The sequence below is a fragment of the Colossoma macropomum genome, unplaced genomic scaffold (assembly GCF_904425465.1).
Source record: "Colossoma macropomum unplaced genomic scaffold, Colossoma_macropomum, whole genome shotgun sequence".
In the NCBI taxonomy this organism is placed as follows: Eukaryota; Metazoa; Chordata; class Actinopteri; order Characiformes; family Serrasalmidae; genus Colossoma; species Colossoma macropomum.
Genome location: NW_023494799.1, coordinates 36141657 through 36161392, shown reverse-complemented (window position 1 = coordinate 36161392; position 19736 = coordinate 36141657). Strand labels below are relative to the sequence as shown.

The window sequence follows — 19736 nt, the reverse complement described above, 5'->3', positions numbered from 1 at the left end:
ATAATGAATGAACGTCCTTCAAATGTGCATTGATGTTGATATTCATTGTTAGATTGCACTTGCGTTATGTTGGGTGAGCTGAAGCCCGAAGAGATGAAACATCTGAGCTGACACTTACAATCAAAGCACTCCCTCTGATCCAAGGATTGCATCCAGGTGTTCCCCTTTGAAGACAAAGCACAGTTCAGTCCTTTCCCGCCCCCCGTCCAATGTTCCTCATCATTACAGACTATCTGAATCACATACCACATTCCATAGCTCACATGGGCCACTATAGTTACTCTTAATGACTTGACCCAGATATGTCAGTGCAGTTTCAACAACATCCAGAATCGCCCTGACTTTAATCGGCTTTTACGTAAATCTGAACCCTGACACTACACACTTCATAGCTCAACTCCACATGCGTCCCCAAGCCTAAAAGTTAGAGTTTAGGACTGAATTCCTTCACTAGCTTGTGAGCTTATTCAGACATTTAGCTGACACGTCTTATATTTAATAAACATGTCTAAATTTAATGCATCGACATGCATTTATAATAGAACGACTTCTCCAATTGCGTTTTGCCTTTGGCTTCAGGGCCGAGCCCATTCTCCAGAGAATCAAGGAGGACAGAACCCGGATCATATCACCATCGTTTGATAACATTAAATATGATACGTTTGAGGTGGAGGAGTACCCGCTCTCTGCTCAGGGCTTCGACTGGGAGCTGTGGTGTCGATACCTGAACCCACCCAAGTCCTGGTGGAATCTGAACAACAACACTGCTCCAATCAGGTAGCGTGGCTTAATTTACTCTGTACCTAAGGACATTCACATTTACAGTAGGTTCGAGTAACCCTTTGAAAGTGACAATATCACAGACAACAACAAAAGCCAGGTGTGATTTGATGCTAATTATTTCTTAATCATTTCTGTTGAAATTCTCAGTTCTGTCAGAAGTGCAGATTCTAAACTTTTAATGGATGTCATATTTGTATAGAAGCCCATTCCTGGTGGGTAAAGTAGAAAAAAAATGACTCTTTTTACTTCTTCTCTGTTTTTGACAACAGTATGTCAAAATTTTGACTTAGTATCTCAAAATAGTGGTATAGTATATCAATAAGTTATTTTAGGGTAATTATTTTCTTAATAATTTTATTTAGTAATTTATCTTAATATCTTATTTTATCTTATCTTAAAATCTCAAGGTATTTTTTATGTTAGGAATTGGTGTCTCTGAATAATTACTTATTTTCTCTAAATTTAGACTTCTGTATCTCAAAATAATGACTGTTTTCTTTAAACATAATGTCAATTTTGACATATTGCTCCTACAAACAGGGAAGAAGTAGAGAAACAGGTGATTTTTTCTCCTCTACCTGGCAAGAATGTCTTCAGTACATTTGTGTTTCTATGTTGTAGTAGTATTATAAGTATTAGAAGTGAGTATTAGAAGTTTGTATATTTGTATATTTTGAATTATATTTGTATAGTTTGTATATTTGTAGATTTATTTCTTTATTTTTGCCACATTTTTGTCTTTCCTTTCTAAAAAAAGGTGAATCTGCAGATTCAAACCTGTCAACACAGAATGTAAATTGAATGTTAATATATACATTGCATAACTTACTATGTAATTAAAATGTAATTACATAACTACATTTGAATGGTATAGGAAAATAAAAGTAATAATTCTTGACTCTTAAGTGATAATGAAGCATTAAGTAATTACACCATGCCAAATTGTATTGATTTTATTTGAGCGGTCTCGTTTAACGTAGAGTGAAATAGGTCATAAGAAGAAGTAGGACTAGTTGTACTGACTGTTCTTCTCATCAAAGCCTAACAGTTATTCCTTTTGAAAAACACCTCTGATTTCTCTCGCACAGCGAATGTCAAATTAGTCACGTTTCTGGCTCTGCTGCTGTGTTTGTCTCTACAGGAGTCCCGCTCTGATTGGTTGCTTTGTGGTGGACAGGCAGTACTTTGCAGAAATTGGGCTGCTTGACGAAGGCATGGAGATCTACGGCGGGGAGAACGTGGAGCTGGGTGTGAGGGTGAGTGATGAGCGTGCTCTCCACAGGCCACAGCTAATGAAGATAATGGCCTCCGTCCTGAAGGATTAACAACAATAATGACTTCCCCTGCTTTTGGCAGGACCCATAGAAGCTCTGTCACTGTATTCATATATACGCTGATCAAAGTGATCTTTTTTTCCTTGCCTGGCTAGGATTGGGGTGTGTAAGCAAGGTGGGCCAAAAATTATAGCCATTGATCTCTAAATTCTGTTGAGGCGCCCTGCAGTTGATGAGTTTAAATGTCAAATTGAATCTGTACACTAAAAAAGGAGTTTCAACTTAAGTAAGTAACCACTTTCCCTTTGATTTTGAGTTAAATGAACACAGTAAAAAAAAACAAAAATAGCTTACATTCTGTTAACTTTTGAAACTTTTTTGAAAAGTTCAATAACCTCAAAATTTTAAACTAACCCAGTTAGTTTAAACACATTTTTACAGTGTAGTAGTGTATATTTATCTTTAATATATCCGATGTAATATCTAGCGCAATGTGGATTTAAATGTTGGTATAAATAATTATATTATTTGTCTCCTAAAAGAGAAAGGATGGGTGTTTCAAGTGGTGCTTTTGCACTTGTGTGTGTATGTGTGTGGGTGCACAGGTGGCTTGGTATGTGGGGATTGTGTATCAGTGCTTTGGTGTGTTCTTGTTTTTAACTGAGTGCTTTGAAAGTCATCCAAAATGAAACTCATTCAGTATTAAATATCAGTATGGGTTTCATGAAATCCAGCTGAAATTCCAGAATTAGAATTTCCCTCTGTTTTCAGTTCAGTTTCAGCATCTTGTCTTTACCTGTTTCAGTGTATTGTGTTCCGCATAGAGCAGCGTATCGTTCAGAATCTTTGAATAGCAATACTGATACCCATTTCTGCGTGACAGTTTGCGTGTACTTTCATTTTAATATAAAAACGTATTATATATACAGACATACACACATATCTTTACATCTTTATGTCTTCTTCTTTTTAAGGTTTTTTTGTAACTCAGGCTACATACAGTACTGTGCAAAATTCAGAGACCATCTTTGAGTTACTTAATTTCCGGTCAAAACAGTTATTAAGTACAAGTTATTTATTTTTCAGGAGATTAGATATATGATAATTCACTTTCATGAGAAAGAGGACTACCCAAACAGGAGTTTCCAAAATAAAAAATTATGAAAAATGATGCGCGACTCCCTGCAAGACCTAGTAGACCGCCAAAACTGTCAGCATCAGATAAACAGTACTTACTTTCATCTTTGAGAGATCAAGCTCCACTCTTGCTTCATATCTGCTCTAATATCAACATTAGTCAGGATGTTAAGTGAGAAGACAACGTATGGGTCTGAAAGGATGTGTAGGTATCAAGAAGCCATTACAGAGGAAATAGACAAACAAAGAAGATACTGGTGCCCACAGAACAATGGACTGGCCACTAAAGCCCAGACCTTAACATCAGTACTGAATTTGTTTGGGTTCACTGGAATGTGAGAAGGGGCAGCACAGTGGCACAGTGGGTAGTGCTGTTGCCTCACAGCAAGAATGGCCTGGGTTTGATTCCCTGGCCGGGGCGACCAGGGTCGTTTCTGTGTGGAGTTTGCCTGTTCTCCCTGTGTCTGCGTGGGTTTCCTCCGGGTACTCTGGTTTCCTCCCACAGTCCAAAGACATGCAGTCAGGCTGATTGGACATGCTAAAATTGCCCCTAGGTGTGAGTGTGTGTGTGTAATTGTATATGTCTGTCTGACTGCCCTGCGATGGATTGGTGACCTGTCCAGGGTGTATCCTGCCTTCTGCCCAATGACAGCTGGGATAGACTCCAGCACCCCACCGTGACCCAGAAGGATAAGCGGTTTAGATGATGGATGGATGAATGGAATGTGAGAAGCAGAAAATGGAACCAACTTCTAGACTAAATATTGGCGTTGTGAAAAAATTCCCCAGCAAATTTCTTTCCAAAATGAATAGAAGCTGTAATAAAGGGTGGACACACTAAATACTGACAATTATGGTATTATATGTATATGGATATGTTTCTTGTTATATGTATATGTGTCTTTGCTTCTGTGTAATTTTCAGTTAAATATATGTGAAAAATTAATAACTTGTACGTAATGGACTTTTTGACTGGTAATGAAATAAATGAAGAGTGGTCTCTGATATTTGAACAGTACTACTGCTATTAAAATTTGGTGTTGAATCACAGAATCCTTATACCTGGTGGTGCCGAAGTAGTTCGTATTGCATTGGGATATCTAGCCCTAGTTTTTCATTCTATAAACTGAATTGTATTCATCTTGCAGTACGTTCTTCAGCTGCAGGACATCTTGGAAGTCTGAGTATGAGCTGAGCACGTTATCAGATGGTCCAGAGAATGTCTTATGGTCCCTGAGGAAAGCTAATAATAGAGAGCCAACAAGCAGGGCATGCATTAAGGGCAGGAGCACTACAAACACAGCTTTCAGATCCCATTAAAAAACAGCTTGTCCTCTGCTGATCCCTGTGCAGTCATGGAGTGACCAAGCACTCACTGTGTTACCTACAGGACGTTTACAGCACATGCAATAATACAATCGTCAATCACTAATCACACTAAAAGGAGCATGCTGAGCAGGGAGAGGGATATGGCCCTCCCAAGTCATTTACCCTCCCTGAATGACATGCTTTTAAGATTTGCATTCTTGATAATGGTCTACTGATTGCTTTTCTGTGGGAACAAGCACTATTTTGTTCCTCAACATCCTTAGCCATGTAGTGTATATAAGAAAGGCGAGTCATTCCGATTGCATTAGCAATCACAAAAGAGGCCCAGCCTGGCAGATTTTTACTCAGACACCAGTTCCTTGCTTGTCCCAGGTTAAAAGCAGCAGTAGGTAGTGGCTTCTCCATAGGAGATGCCCTTAGTCTTGGGGGTTAATTGTGTCCCTTTGTGATGACCTGCTGGGCAGAGCAGAAGGTGGGGGAGGGAGAGGAAAGCTGCAGGACCAGAGCCACAGAGATCCTGGCATTGACCCCAGAACAGGAGCTCCACTTCAGCCCCAGCAGAGCCCAGCTGCAGCCAACATATTGGGACTGGCTGGTGACCACCTGCTCTGTCACTTCCTGCCATGGCTGCTATTTTGCAGGAGACAGGAAGCTTTAATCCTGAAATTTTTGATGCGAAGGTGAATTAAGCTGCTATTTTGGCTGCTGTATTTCTGTTGACAGGAAATAGCGTTTTAATCAGGTCTGAAATTTTGGTCTGGATCTGAGTATAGTTGCCATTTTGGCAGCTATTTTGCATGAGACAGGACCAAGAGCTATAATTTTTGGTGTGAAATTTTTGGTCCAGATGTGAATTTTGTTGCTATTTTGGCTGCTATTTTACAAAAAATAGGAACTAGAACTTCAATCTGGTGTGAAATTTTTGGTCCAAAGGTGAATTTTGCTGCTATTTTGGCAGCTGTTTTACAAGAGACAGGAACTAGAACTTTAATCTAGCCTGAAATTTTTGGTCCAAAGGTGAAATTTGCTGCTATTTTGGTGGCTGTTTTACATAAACAGGAACTAGAACTTTAATCTAGCCTGGAATTTCTGATCCAAATTTGAATTTTGCTACAATCTTGGCTGCTGTATTTCTGTTGACAGGAACTAGAGTTTTAATCGGGCCTGAAAGTTTTGGTCCATATCTGAATATAGCTGCTATATTGGCTGCAGCTTTGCAAGAGACAGGAACTAGAGCTTTAAGTGGGCCTTCAAGCAGCCTCCCAGAAGTTTTTAGTCTGAAAGAAAATTTAGCCTACATAGGCTAATACACTGTTCTCATGCTGGCTTTATGGACTTAGGTGAACCTCTCTGCCATCAAGATCTAAAAGTATGGAGGAGGAATAAAGTAGGGAGAAACTAAAGTAATTGCAGGACATATTCTTTCAAAGTTAGGAGAAGGGGCAGGCATGGCAAAAATAGCCTATCACGATACTTCAAGACATTTTCATTTTTAGTTTTTTGTGAGATTTAATAAATTGGGACAGATGTAATAAATTGGAAATAGAACCTGTAGCACCACATATATATTTATTAAACTTATAACTACATTGTTATTCAATATTTTACAAACTGCTCTGCACTAAATCCAATTAAACAGGCTTAATTATGCTCACTTTGTAATGAAACATGTAGTTAGTCAGTGTTCTTTAGTGTTCTTTATATACTGACGATATCCACAATATGCTCAGAAAAGCGTTATGTGACATAATTTATCACAGTAATTATAAAATATCATCATATTGCCCACCCCTAGTTGGGAGATGAGCTAAAAGAAACACAAACCTGCCTGAGGTCAACAGATGTTTTAGAAATGACACCTGAACTTGATCAAACCCAACATGAATTGGTTTGTACAAATATTTCAGACTCTTAACAGGAACATTTTGTAGTGTTGACCTTTATTGGTGATAGCAAACTGAAGCATTTGCTTTGTGTTTTAAAGACCTTCACATTCCCATAAAATCTGCCAAAAAGCGTTAAACTAGTATCCCCATTTAAGCTCATAGGGCAGTTTCTGTATGCATCAGTTTCCTAGCCTTTATAGAAGCAGAAGTATTGCGTGTCTTTCATTTGAACATTTTTTGAAGAAATCTGCTTTCTGGCTGGTAGTAAGTCTGTGGTGATGAATCACATGTGGGACAGGCTCTCACTGCCAAGCCAGCCGAGGTGAAAAATATAGCACAGTGGTGAGGCTTATAAAGCATTTATGCAAATGTTTGAAACTGCAATACATAAAAAATGACCAAGCACAAGATGTATCAAAGGCGGAATGCACCCTGGATGAGACATGATAAAGTGTGCCAGTTCGACATGGGAAAGTCAAACAGAGGGTGAGAACAGCAACAATTTCTCTGTCCTGCAGGGTCTCAGATTTCTGTAGGAGTTTTTTGCTGAATTCCTTGTTAGCTTCTAGGTGTTTCAGGCCTTTTTCCCTTGTAACAAGTTAGTTTCACCTATGAATAATCCATGACCTGGCTTGAGATTTTGCAGTAACTTTTATACTCTAAATAAATCAGGTGCCATTGATTGTTCCATGGTGTTAGAGAAAAGTCGCAGGGCTTATTTAGCTTGGACTCTGTCTTGGGAAGGATAAAGAGAATAGAGGGTCAGAGGTATTTTTGTATCACGGCCAAAGTCTGAAGGACAGCAAGCGGCCCTCTCCTCCTACACTCATTCTTTTTTTCCTTTTCTCTTTCACCTTATCGCTGTCCTTATCATTCTGTTCTTCAGAGATGAGTAGGAACTGCTTGCATTTACTCGGTTGCATGTACACAAAGTAAAATTGTGATGGATTTGTTCGGTGAGTATATTTGAATGGTAATTCTTTTACTTATCGACACTGTTCCAACACAGCCTTGTATCTATCTATCTATCTATCTATCTATCTACCTATCTATCTATCTATCTATATATATATATATATATATATATATATATATATATATATATATATATATATATATAATTTTTTTTGACAGAATACTAGGTGTCCTTTAAAATTTCTTGATGATTGGACCAATAAAAATGGTCCAAAACGACTTGTAATAAAATATCTTTATCTTACATTGAAACTTAAGATTAAGATCATTTTTCATTCTCCTGTAAAGTTTCCATTTTGGAGATAGATTTCTATTTTGGTCCATTATAGAATGTAATTAAGGAAAAAAAATGTTAATTTTTAATCATTTTTGGAGCCTAATATTAAAATAAAACAACTGCAAACAACAGAAATCCAAATGACCAAGCTGAGTAAAGTTTAGAGAAAAGACAGCGAAATGATGGTCAGTGTGCGAAGCTGAAGTGGGCTTCGAATTTTCCATTCAACCTTAGGCACCAGAATGTAACTGCTGCACCTTATGAATCGATAAAAAGTTAACTTCAGCGTCGCGGTGAATGTTGTGCTTCTTTTAGGTGCAAAAGCCATTAAAACCTTTCAAACAGAGAGAAAATAATAGGCATAGTAACACATGATGGTGTTGCTGTATACCAGATTTACATGTGATGCAGTTCTGGCCAGGAAACAAATCCATTCACATGAAAAGTAACCAACTGTAGAGAGATCCATATGCAGCCAGATCACTCCCTATGTTTCTTCTACTTAAGATCTCCAGACTTTTTAAGTCATAAGGCTCAAGTCATCAACTTTGTGACTGGAGTCTGACTCAGGGCTTAAGTCCTATGACTCCGTACCTCTGGTTTAGACTACACCAGCCACCTCTGCTTTCATTTTATTTTCCTTTCCCTCTCTTAATTTGTCCTTCTATCTGTCTTTCTCTCTTGTTCTTACCACGTCCCCTGCCTCTCTGAGGGGGACAGGATTGCTGATTGCTGATGAAGCAGCGCTGTGTGGTAGAGGATGGTGGGAGGTTGATGGGAATGACTTAGAGCTTCTCTCCAATCAGGGACAGATGAGGCTGCTCTCGCCACCTCCCCCTGCGGCCCAGGCCGCCAGGGCAATATTGACTAACGAGGCTTCTCCTACATTGCTGTTCCACCCTTGGATTGCTCTGCACTCTGGAGAGAAAAAGGTAGAAGTTTTTAGATGTGGAGTGTTGACAAAGCTGTGGAGACGTGATCAGAGAGCAAAGCTGCAGATGTTTGGAATGGCAGGGATGTGATTTGGAAGGTGTTTATAGAGAAGCTATTCTCAGAAGGCCTTTTTATCATGTGGCCACAAACACCAGCAATGTGTAAAACATCACAGGGAAAATACATTGTATGCATTGCCACTGTCCTCTTTTTTCCACAAAATCTACATTTTTAAAATAACAAAACCATCACTGGTTACTGAGGTTGACGGTTTAGGGTTAAGCCTGTAAGATTGTTATATATATGGTATTGTTATTGTTATAAAATCTTCTATCTTTGAAATGTAAACTTACAGAAAATGGAAGCAACACTGAACTCTGATGTATGTCAATCTAACAGGATTTTATTCCAAAAAGTTTGGCCTTTTCTGTGGGTCCATTTGTCATGAAATGTTCCCACAATGTGTAAAGGGCAGCTGATGTTATCAAGCAGTGTAAATAAAAAAAATAGCTGAGCCTACTGTGCCTGAAAAGTCACACACAGCAAAAATGAATAACAGGATGATGCAGTGGGCCTAAATGACTGAAAACACTGATAAAAAACAGAGAATCTGTGCAAGGGTGAATGAATGGGGCATCCCAAAAGTATGCTGACCAACAAGTTTTAAATTTCCCAAGCTGTGATAGTTCCTGACAGAATAGTAGAACACTGACGGGTCAGAAAGGCCTGAAAACTTGCAAGAAAACTTGGAATATTCAAAAATCAGAAAATCTAATATTATTATGCCGTCATATGAAGTTTTGATATGATGGCGACAGCAGGCACTTTCTTAAATATAATACATACAGTCCTTTGCAAAAGTCAGAGACCACGTTTTTGTTTAATTTTCAGTAACAAATGTTTATTAAGTAGAAGTTATTGAATATTTTTGAGGTGACTAGATGTAAGATAATCCATTTGCACAAGTAAAATAAAAAGTCAAAGGAAAACAGGAGTTTTCAAAACTATAAAATGATTAAAACATGCAGAGAAAATGGGACTCCTAACAGCCGCGCAAGACCTGGTGGAACACCAAAACTTTCACTACTGGATGAACAGTGCTTAAAGATTTCATCTTTGAGAGACGAGCTCCACTCTTGCTTCAGATCTGAAAAACCCACAGGTGTTTCTGTCCATGTTAGAACAAAACTCAGCACTAAAAGACACAGATTGATTAATGGCGTTTTAAAGCAGAAATTTTAATCATTCTTGCATCATACAGGTCTTCAGCTTTACAGCCGTAAGGGGTCTTCGTATTTGTATTTTGTGCTTCTTAATGTGGCATACTTCTTTGATTGGAGACATGTCTTGAGTGCAAGAGAGTAGAGAGTACCCATACTCTCTGATTACACAGCCAAGCAGAATGTGGCTTGGCATGGGTGTTTTTACCCTTGCAAACTAATACACCCCCAAACAGTTACAGACCCTGACTTTTGAACTTTAAGCTGCCAACAGTATGAAGGTTTTACCTACCTTAGTTTCATTATTATTAACATTACCTCCATTATTTCCATAAATAGTCTGAAAGTCAGAACACAATTCATGTTTTCACTGTGCATCAGTCCATTTCAGATGAGATCAAGCCCAGAGAAGTCAACAGTGTCGATCACAGAAGTATGCCAGTTTTTAAAGCATTGTGATGGATTCTCTGAATCTTTTTTGATGATATTATGCAGTTGTTTATTGAGGAACGTTGTTCTTAATCTATTGCCTTGACCCTTCCTTGCTCATAGATGACTATACCCAAGCATCATTACATCACCTATGGTAGTGTTACAGTATTTTTTTAATAATTTTCACAATGGTCCTATTCTTTAATTGCCCTGTCCCAATTTTTTTGGAACATGTTGTAGACATTAAATATGTTAAATATACTGCAAAACCTCAAGCTAGTTCATGGATAACATTAAATATCCCGTCTCTGTAATATTTTCTGTTAAATACAGATCACAGTGGATTCACAAAACACTGCTTTTTGCAGTTGAGGTCTGTAAATAAATGAGTGGTCTGTGAATTTTGCACACTGATGTGTGGGACATATGTGTTTATGACCCCATGTCCTAATATTACATAAAAACAAGCATGTGTGTTAGTGTGTGTGTGTATGTGTGTGTGTGTTAGTGTGTGTGTGTGTGTGTGCGTGTGCGTGTGTGTGCACATGTCCTTCTCTGTCGGACAGCCAGGCTCCCTCAGTCTGATCTTGCTGCCAGATCTCTGAGCTCTCTGTGACTGGCTTTCTCTGCTCTGGACAGACAGATTAGAGGGAGTTGGGGCACTTGGCAAGCCTGTGTGTTCTGCTCGCGCGAGCCCAGACATCTCCCTGAGCTGAAGAATGAATGGAGCTCTTTTGTGCTGGAATGGCTGGAATGGAGCTTTCTTGTATAAATATTTGCTGAAAAGTATGAATAATAGTTCACTTCATTTGAACCAATGTTCCTCTTTGGAGTCAGTATTAGCATGGTGGAATAAACTCGAGTACAGGTAAGTCAACGTTTGGGGAGTAAATGTTGTACGACAGAAGTCGGCACATTTAGGCAAGCGGTGGAGCAGCTGTCTCTTTAGACAGAGCGAGCCTGGCCGCCGGCCGAATACTGGAGGGAGGAGCCGGGAGATAAAAGCAGGCAGCCACACACACAGTAGCACACACAGTATACAGTTGTGTGCTTAAGATTGTGCGCCCCTGTCAAATTACACGTTTTGTTGATTTTGATGTGAACATAAGGTTTCTACAGAAAACACATATCTTAATGCACAATTACTGTCTGTTTGCTGAATTTATATATTGGAAAAAAATTAAATGTGGCTTGTAAAAAAGTTGCACATTTTATATATATTTTTTTTTTGCCAATTTGTTAAAGCAAATATAATTGCACACTAAAATTTACAGAAGAGTTTCTTTCTTGTAAAGGATATGTTAATTTATTTGCACATTTTAAAAAAAATCAACAAAATGTAATTTGGCTGGAGGTGTTTGAACGTTTGCATACGCCTGTATATACAAGCACACGCTGTTGAATATATGCTTTTGAAATGTACAGATTACAGCTGTGGAAAAAGTAAGACAGATATTTAGTTCAGTTAAGTGCATGAGGAAAAGTTAATGTGCTGTTTGTTAGTCTTGAACAGTGACGTGATGTCAGTGGGAGGCGAGCAGCAGGTAATCCACACACACAGAGACTTCAGAGCCCTGCAGGACTGAACAGCAGAAAGTTTAAGCTTTTATTTGCCGATCCTGCTGTCACTTGCTACTGTTTGTCAGTGTACCTCCCACTGTCGGACATTAAGGGTGTAGGGACACTCAGGTATTCGTGGAGCTGAGCCGGTTTGCTCAAGGACACAATGATGGTGGTGGGTCTTACAAGATGTTGACCTTCTTCATGCATGGAGCTAGCTCCGGGCACTCCTGTGTCTCCAGCGGTACTCTGGTCCCAATAAATCCGGCTTTGTTTTTTGTCTTTGCTATTTTCTAAACCCTTAAATCACAAGTATGTTACTTAGTTATTAATCATAAGACTTATTCAGTAACTGCTGTAAGTGATTTTGTCATTACTGGGGGTCCATGATATGAACTAAACCCCATATTGCGATTGTTGTTGTGTCTATGTTATGGTTGTGATATGCCTTAAATAAATACACTGCGGTGAACAGTTGATATTCACTACATTGTTAAAGACTGGCCTGCATTGTTTTGCCTAAAATTGTTAACATTTGCATATAGAATCAACTTATTGTGATAACAACTGACCCTTTAAGGCTTGTCAAAAATGTGGCCATTTCTGCTTTTAAATCAGCTCTTCTTTATTAACAAAACAGTCTTCATACCGTTCTTGTGTTTATTCGGTATGTAAAGAACCTGATCTAACGAAGCTAAAAACTCGGAGATCTTTATTTAATTTGTTTCGCTACTGACATTTTAGAACAACAAAACACACAAATAGAAACTGTGAATAGTACCGTGCAAAAGACAGAGACCACTCTTTTTTATTTAAATCCCAGACAAAACGGCCGTTAAATATGAGCTATTAATTGTACAGTATCGGGAAAAAAGCAGAGACAAAATATACACAGAAGCCAAGTAATCCCCAACACATTCAGTGATGTTAAGGTCTGGGCTCTTGAGAGGTCAGTCCATTGTTCTGAGAACACCAGCAGCTTCTTTGTTTGATTTGCAGGTTTTCTTTTTTGTCTATTTCCTTTTCTCAGTAGCAGCTTACTGACAGCTACACATCTTCCAGAATCAACTCTCAACTATTGTCTTTTGACGCAGGAAGTCAGGAAGCCTTATGCATTGTTTATATAGCGATAGAAAACTCAGAAAGCTCTGATTCTTCACTACTGCTGGTGCAGACATGCATGCGTCGCCACCACCAAGTTCTCAGAATGAGTCACTGGCGAGACACTCTGTTCAATAGGGTTAAAAAGATAGATTGTGTAGCTTTAGTCAATACTGTGAAACTAATATATAAATTACAGAGTTATTTATAAGTGTGGAAAGTGTGGCGCTCTTATGGAGGGGGAGGAATTGAAGGACGCTTACACCTTTGTTTAAGGGGTTAAGGCTCTAAAACAGTGTGATTTACTAGTTTGAAACATTATGCCTTGCTGAGATTCCATTGCATGTAATGCTGTCATGTGGAAATGGACTGTATTGCTTATATTTGCACTGCTGGAGCCATTTAGCTTTACCTACCTGTACCCCCCGCCTCCATGTTCTGAGGTGTTCAGCAGCTTGATGGCAGAAAAAGTGCATTTACTGGTCTTTTTACAGCTTCTCACAGTGCAAAAGCCATGGTTGTTTGATTATTGCTTTCCATCTGACAAAGACTTCATGGTGGAGTGGAGACTGCGGCGACAGTTTCGCCTTAAATCTCTGTCTTAGCCTCTTTCAGGCTGTGAACATGAGAGATGTATGAGTCAGTGCAGCGGCTCTGTGAATCCGGCAACCCTGTCACATTCAACCTCATACACACTCCACTTCTCTGCTCTCAAGTCCAGTCCCAGCCTATTGTAGCTGACCCAGCAGTTCTGCTCTCCACATTATGAAACAGAAAGGCTGAAGATTAAGAGCCCCCTACAGTGAACCCTTGTGAAATTCAGCCTGTGTATGTCAGATGCTGGTAATGCAGTGTATAGGGATATCTCATTAAGAGTGCATTTGCTGTGTTATATATACTTACAAAGTTAACTTTCAAACTGGACGTCAGCTTTTTAGCATTGTCCTACTGAGGACTGCGTTAGATTAAAGGAATACCGCATAGAGTATAGCTCGTAGTGTACATTCCCTAGAGACTGGATTATATCTGTCTGAAAAGTCCATCATCCATTCTCCGGAAGTTAACTCAGAAGACACACGTTCTTTCTCTTACTTTTATGAAAGCCATATAAGTTATATATATTGCTGTGCAAAAGTCAGAGACCACACTTCATGTGTTTAATTTCCAGTTAAAATGGCCATCAGTGCAAGAGAGATCCACTTGCATGAGGAAGGAAAAAGTTAAAGGAAGAAAAAAGGGGAAAAAACAGAGGTTTCCATATACTAGACAGAGACAATGGGACTCCTAACAACCGTGATAGACCTGGTAAAGAAAGTAAAATACTTAAAGCTTTCATATTTGAGAAATAGCACAAAATCAAGCTCCACTTTTGCTTCAGATCTGAAACAATGTACAGGTGCTTATGTCCATCCATCCACTGTGAGAAGACAACTCAGTCCTATGGGTCTGAAAAGATATGTAGCTGTTAGGAAGATGATATTGAGAAAAGGAAACAGGTGAAGAAGAAGAGAATTTGCACAACTAAATAAAGAACTGATGGTGTTCTAAAAACAGTGGACTGGACACCCCGGAGTCCAGACCTCAACGTCAGTGAATGTATTTGGAACTGGTTAGGTGAACAAACTTGACAATTTTGATGTTATATTTAGTTATTTAGGCTTCTGTGTAATTTTTTGTTAAAATATACAACCCCATTTCCCAAAAAGTTGGGACGCTGTGCAAAAATGTAAATAAAAAAAAAAAGCAATGATGTGCAAATCATTTAAACCCTATATGTAATTGAAAATAGTACAAAGACAACATATCAAATGTTGAAACTGAGAAATTTGATTGTTTTTTGAAAAATAGATGCCCATTTTGAATTTGATGCCAACAACACATTCCAAAAAAGTAGCGATGGGGGCAACAAAAGGCTGGTAAAGTAGTGTAATGCTAAAAACACCTGGTGGTTGATTGGCAACCAGTCAGTAACATGACTGGGTATAAAAAGAGCCTTTCAGAAGTAAAGATGAGGAGGGGTTCACCACTCTGTGAAAGACTGCACAATCAAATAGTGCAACAATTCAAGAATAAAGTTTCTCAACATAAAATGGCAAAGACCTTTTGCTTTGCACCATCTACCGTAAATAATATCTTTAAAAGATTCAGAGAATCTGGAGAAATCTTTGTATGTAAGGGACAAGGTCAAAAACCAGTATATGCTGGCCGTGATCTTTGGGCCCTCAGGCGGCACTACATTAAAAACAGACATGATTCTGTAGTGGAAATCACTGCATGGCTCAGAAACACGTCTGAAAACCACTATCTTCAAACAGTTTGTCGCTGCCTCCACAAATACAAGTTAAAAGTCTAAAATGCAAAGAAGAAATCATATATAAACAGGATCCAGAGATGCTGCCACCTTCTCTGGGCCTGAGCTTGTTTAAAATGGACTGAGGTGAAGTGGAAAAGTGGTCCGACATTTGAAATTCATTTGAAATTCTTTTTGGAAATCATGGACACTGTGTCCTCCAGGCTAAAGACCACTCAGCTTGTTATTATTGTTGTTCATGTAGGTGTGGCAGTGTGGTGGCAGCGTGGAGGTGTTGCCTTGTGCCCGAATCGCCCATATTGAGCGTGCTCATAAGCCCTACACAGAGGACTTAACTTCACACGTGCGCCGCAATGCCCTCAGAATGGCTGAGGTGTGGATGGACGAGTTCAAGAGTCACGTCTACATGGCCTGGAACATTCCACAGGAGGTGAGACCCAGCATTAGTTTTCATCTCCAAGTTACAAATGCAGTAATGTTATAACTTAATAAGGGCACGTTGTTGGTGGTTGTACAGTGTTTTAGCCTGTTAATACTTTGTTCATGCCTGGAACAGGCTCTGGTCACTTGTGTTTCTTTAGAACTACTGTAGCCCCAACGACCCCATTGAACCTTCCCTCATTTGATATCTACTGATATTATTTACATATGTGTGTGTATATACACCGATTAGGCATAACATTATGACCACCTCCTTGTTTCTTCACTCATTGTCCATTTTATCAGCTCCACTTACTATATAGGTGCACTTTGTAGTTCTACAGTTACAGACTGTAGTCCATCTGTTTCTCTGCATACTTTGTTAGCCCCCTTTTACCCTGTTCTTCAGTGGTCAGGACCCCCATGGACCCTCACAGAGCAGGTAGTATTTGGGTGGTGGATCATTCTCAGCACTGCAGTAACACTGACGTGGTGGTGGTGTGTTAGTGTGTGTTACGCTGGTACGAGTGGATCAGACACAGCAGTGCTGCTGGAGTTTTTAAACACTGTGTCCACTCACTGTCCACTCTATTAGACACTCCTACCTTGTCAGTCCACTTTGTAGATGTGAAGTCAGAGACGATAGCTCATCTGCTGCTGCACAGTTTGTGTTGGTCATCCTCTAGTCCTTCATCAGTGGTCACAGGACGCTGCCCACAGGACGCTGTTGGCTGGATATTTTTGGTTGGTGGACTATTCTCAGTCCAGCAGCGACACTGAGATGTTTAGAAACTGTCTGATCCACTCGTACCAGCGCAACACACACTAACACACCACCACCACATCAGTGTTACTGCAGTGCTGAGAATGATCCACCACCCAAATAGCACCTGCTCTGTGAGGGTCTATTGGGGTCCTGACCACTGAAGAACAGGGTGAAAGGGGGCTAACAAAGTATGCAGAGAAACAGATGGACTACAGTCTGTAACTGTAGAACTACAAAGTGCACCTATATAGTAAGTGGAGCTGATAAAATGGACAATGAGTGTAGAAACAAGGAGGTGGTCATAATGTTATGTCTGATCAGTGTATGTATGTGTGTGTGTGTGTGTGTGTGTGTGTGTATACATAGTGCTGTGTCAGGCTTTCAGACAGCTGTCTGATGCAAATTGAATCTACATTGAGTTTAAAGGTTTGCTGTAGTTGATTTGATCTGTGTAATCAGTTCCAAGCAGATGTTTGTTTTCTCCTGGTTTGTGTTGTGCTGTAACATAGAATTCTGTTCTGTCTAATCCATCCTCAAACTCTTTAATCTCCTGCGTCATTGTGCACTGCAGGGACAGATCTGATTAGAAAAGTGTGCGGAGAAACAATTAGGCTGCGTGGAGCAATACACGTGTTGTTATTGTCTGTTAAGCAGCCATTACCTCATTTATAGTTCCCCAGCCCTGCGCGTGTCCTCAAGCCACTCATCCCGTATTCAGGAGCTTCGGCCCATATCACGCGTTTATCATCCAGACGGCAATTAAGATAATTTGGGGCGGAACGGAAGGCACAGTCAGATTGCTGCGGATTGCCTGGCTGGAGCTTTGCGGGGAGAAGAGGAGAAAGGATATGGCAGGGGATGCCGGGGCCATGCAGCTCGGCGGCTATCTGTGCTTTGAATTACATGAGCTGAGACGAGGCCTCGTATTTCAGCTCCAGCGGCGTGAAGGTCGTTGTTCTTTGCTGAAGCAGGTCACGGCACTGAGAGCTGGCATAGCATAAGGAGGTTCATGAGTTCAGCCATGCCAACTTCACTTATGGAAATTGATTGGTGGAGATGAAATGGATGAATTGTGTTCCAGTGCTTGGTCACTGTAATGTGGCTTGGAATGCTTATAGAAGGCATGGGCAGAAGGTCAGTCTGCTCGGCCAGCTGGCCATATGGACGTCACAACAGGTGGGTAAAGTAACGACAACAGAAGCTTAGCAAATGAGAAGCTACCAGAGGAAAAAGAGAAGCTCTGAATCAGGTGACAAGAATGTAAGGAGATGTGCTTGATCTTGATCATGACCTACGATGCAGTCTGATTTCAGTTCCAGGTGGTTTCTTCCTTAACCTTCATTAGGAACTCCATTACACGTCTTTTTCTGGAGGGCCAGGCTGCTATTTACGTTCATTTAGATTGCACTGTTCTTCTGTCATTAGAAAGGTGCAGTTAATGGAATTGCATTAAAAAGGAGACTTATCACCATCTCTCTTTACCTTTGTGTCTGTGTGGTTGTGTGTTGGCAGGATTCAGGCATCGACATTGGGGACATCTCGGAAAGGAAAGCACTGAGGAAAAGACTGCAGTGTAAGACGTTCCGGTGGTATCTGGTAAACATCTACCCTGAGATGAGAATGTATACAGACACCATCGCCTATGGAGTGGTGAGCTTTCTCCTATTTTATTCAGTAAGACGACCAGACAAAGCTGGGTTGGACAGTAGAGCAGTGTAATCGCGTACCTGCATCAATTAACTTGATTCTGATGCTTGACAGGGGAAAGTCATCTTTGTTGTGAAAGAGAATTAATGGTGAACCTAATTTAATTTCAAACAGCTTGGCAATTAATGTCAAAGTAAAATCTGTGTGTAATGTTTGATTTTATTTTACTGTTGTTGATCAAGGGGTGGTAAAACAGGGCTACAGGGCATTTACAGGGCATTACTAAGCCATTACATCATGTAGCATAATGAAAATACAATATTTCTTGGTTTCCCACGGCTGTTTTAAGGCTGAACAATTTAGGGATTATATTGAATTGCGATTTTTCTGACTAATATTGTGACTGTAATTTAAACTGTGATTATTTTGGCAAAGAAGAGCAGATCATCCACTTTATCTGGCTATGGGCTCAAACAATAGTACCAGAGCAGGTACTATTTGGGTGGTGGCTCATTCTCAGCACTGCAGTAACACTGATGTGGTGGTGGTGTGTTAGTGTGTGTGAGTGGATCAGACACAGCAGTGCTGCTGGAGTTTTTAAACACTGTGTCCACTCACTGACCACTCTATTAGACACTCCTACCTTGTCAGTCCACCTTGTAGATGTGAAGTCAGAGACGATAGCTCATCTGCTGCTGCACAGTTTGTGTTGGTCAACCTCTAGTCCTTCGTCAGTGGTCACAGGGCGCTGCCCGCAGAACACTGTTGGCTGGATATTTTTGGTTGGTGGACTATTCTCAGTCCAGCAGCGACACTGAGGTGTTTAAAAACTCCAGCAGCACTGCTGTGTCTGATCCACTCAGACCAGCACAACACACACTAGCACACCACCACCACGTCAGTGCTACTGCAGTGCTGAGAATGATCCACCACCTAAATAGTACCTGCTCTGTGAGGGTCCATGGGGGTCCTGACCGTTGAAGAACAGGGTAAAAAGGGGCTAACAAAGTATCAGAGAAACAGATGGACTACAGTCTGTAACTGTAGAACTACAAAGTGCACCTATATAGTAAGTGGAGCTGATAAAATGGACAATGAGCGTAGAAACAAGGAGGTGGTCATAATGTTATGCCTGAACGGTGTATAATGATAATTATTTTTCAATGTAGTCCGAACCTAAAAGCTTATTCACCCCGTATAAAATCGTTAGGCTCAACATAAAGCAGTGAAAACACTGAGCCATGTTTGCACCCTGCCTGTCCCACCAGATTTGTGTGCGAGACTAGCGTATGTGTGCCAGTGTGATACGTTAAAACCCCAGAGACAAAAGTAAATCCAGTTCGGAGCAGCGGCACTGATGGACAGTGCTGAAACGTGTCGCTCGCCGCCACGAAAGCCGCTCCTCTGGCTGCTGAATAAGCTGCAGCTCCGGCTCTTTGTCTATGCACAGCATTGTCCCTCAGAGGTGGAATTCGGGAGCTGTGCTTGCCACGTGTGACATCCACTCCCTGTTCTATCTGAGGCGACTGAATGGGATTTCCTGAATTGCTTGACAAAACGCTGTGTGCATTTTCAGCGCTGGGCCATTGAAGCGTACCTTCACTAGTTCTGATTTGCCATTCATGTCAAATCCCTACAAATCGTCTTGTGTAGTTTTTCCTCTCCACAAACAAACACTCCACTTT

The 19736-nt window shown here is 40.3% G+C and overlaps 1 protein-coding gene across 1 annotated transcript in view; it reads left to right on the top strand.

Moving 5' to 3' along the window:
* The window catches only part of galnt18b (UDP-N-acetyl-alpha-D-galactosamine:polypeptide N-acetylgalactosaminyltransferase 18b), a 102849-nt gene that overhangs the window by 63716 nt on the left and 19397 nt on the right, over nt 1-19736 (top strand). The window contains exons 5-8 of the mRNA XM_036587242.1: nt 580-777; nt 1925-2039; nt 15463-15648; nt 17917-18054. Coding sequence (XP_036443135.1) covers nt 580-777; nt 1925-2039; nt 15463-15648; nt 17917-18054 — 637 coding nt within the window. The remainder of the gene's footprint in view (nt 1-579; nt 778-1924; nt 2040-15462; nt 15649-17916; nt 18055-19736) is intronic.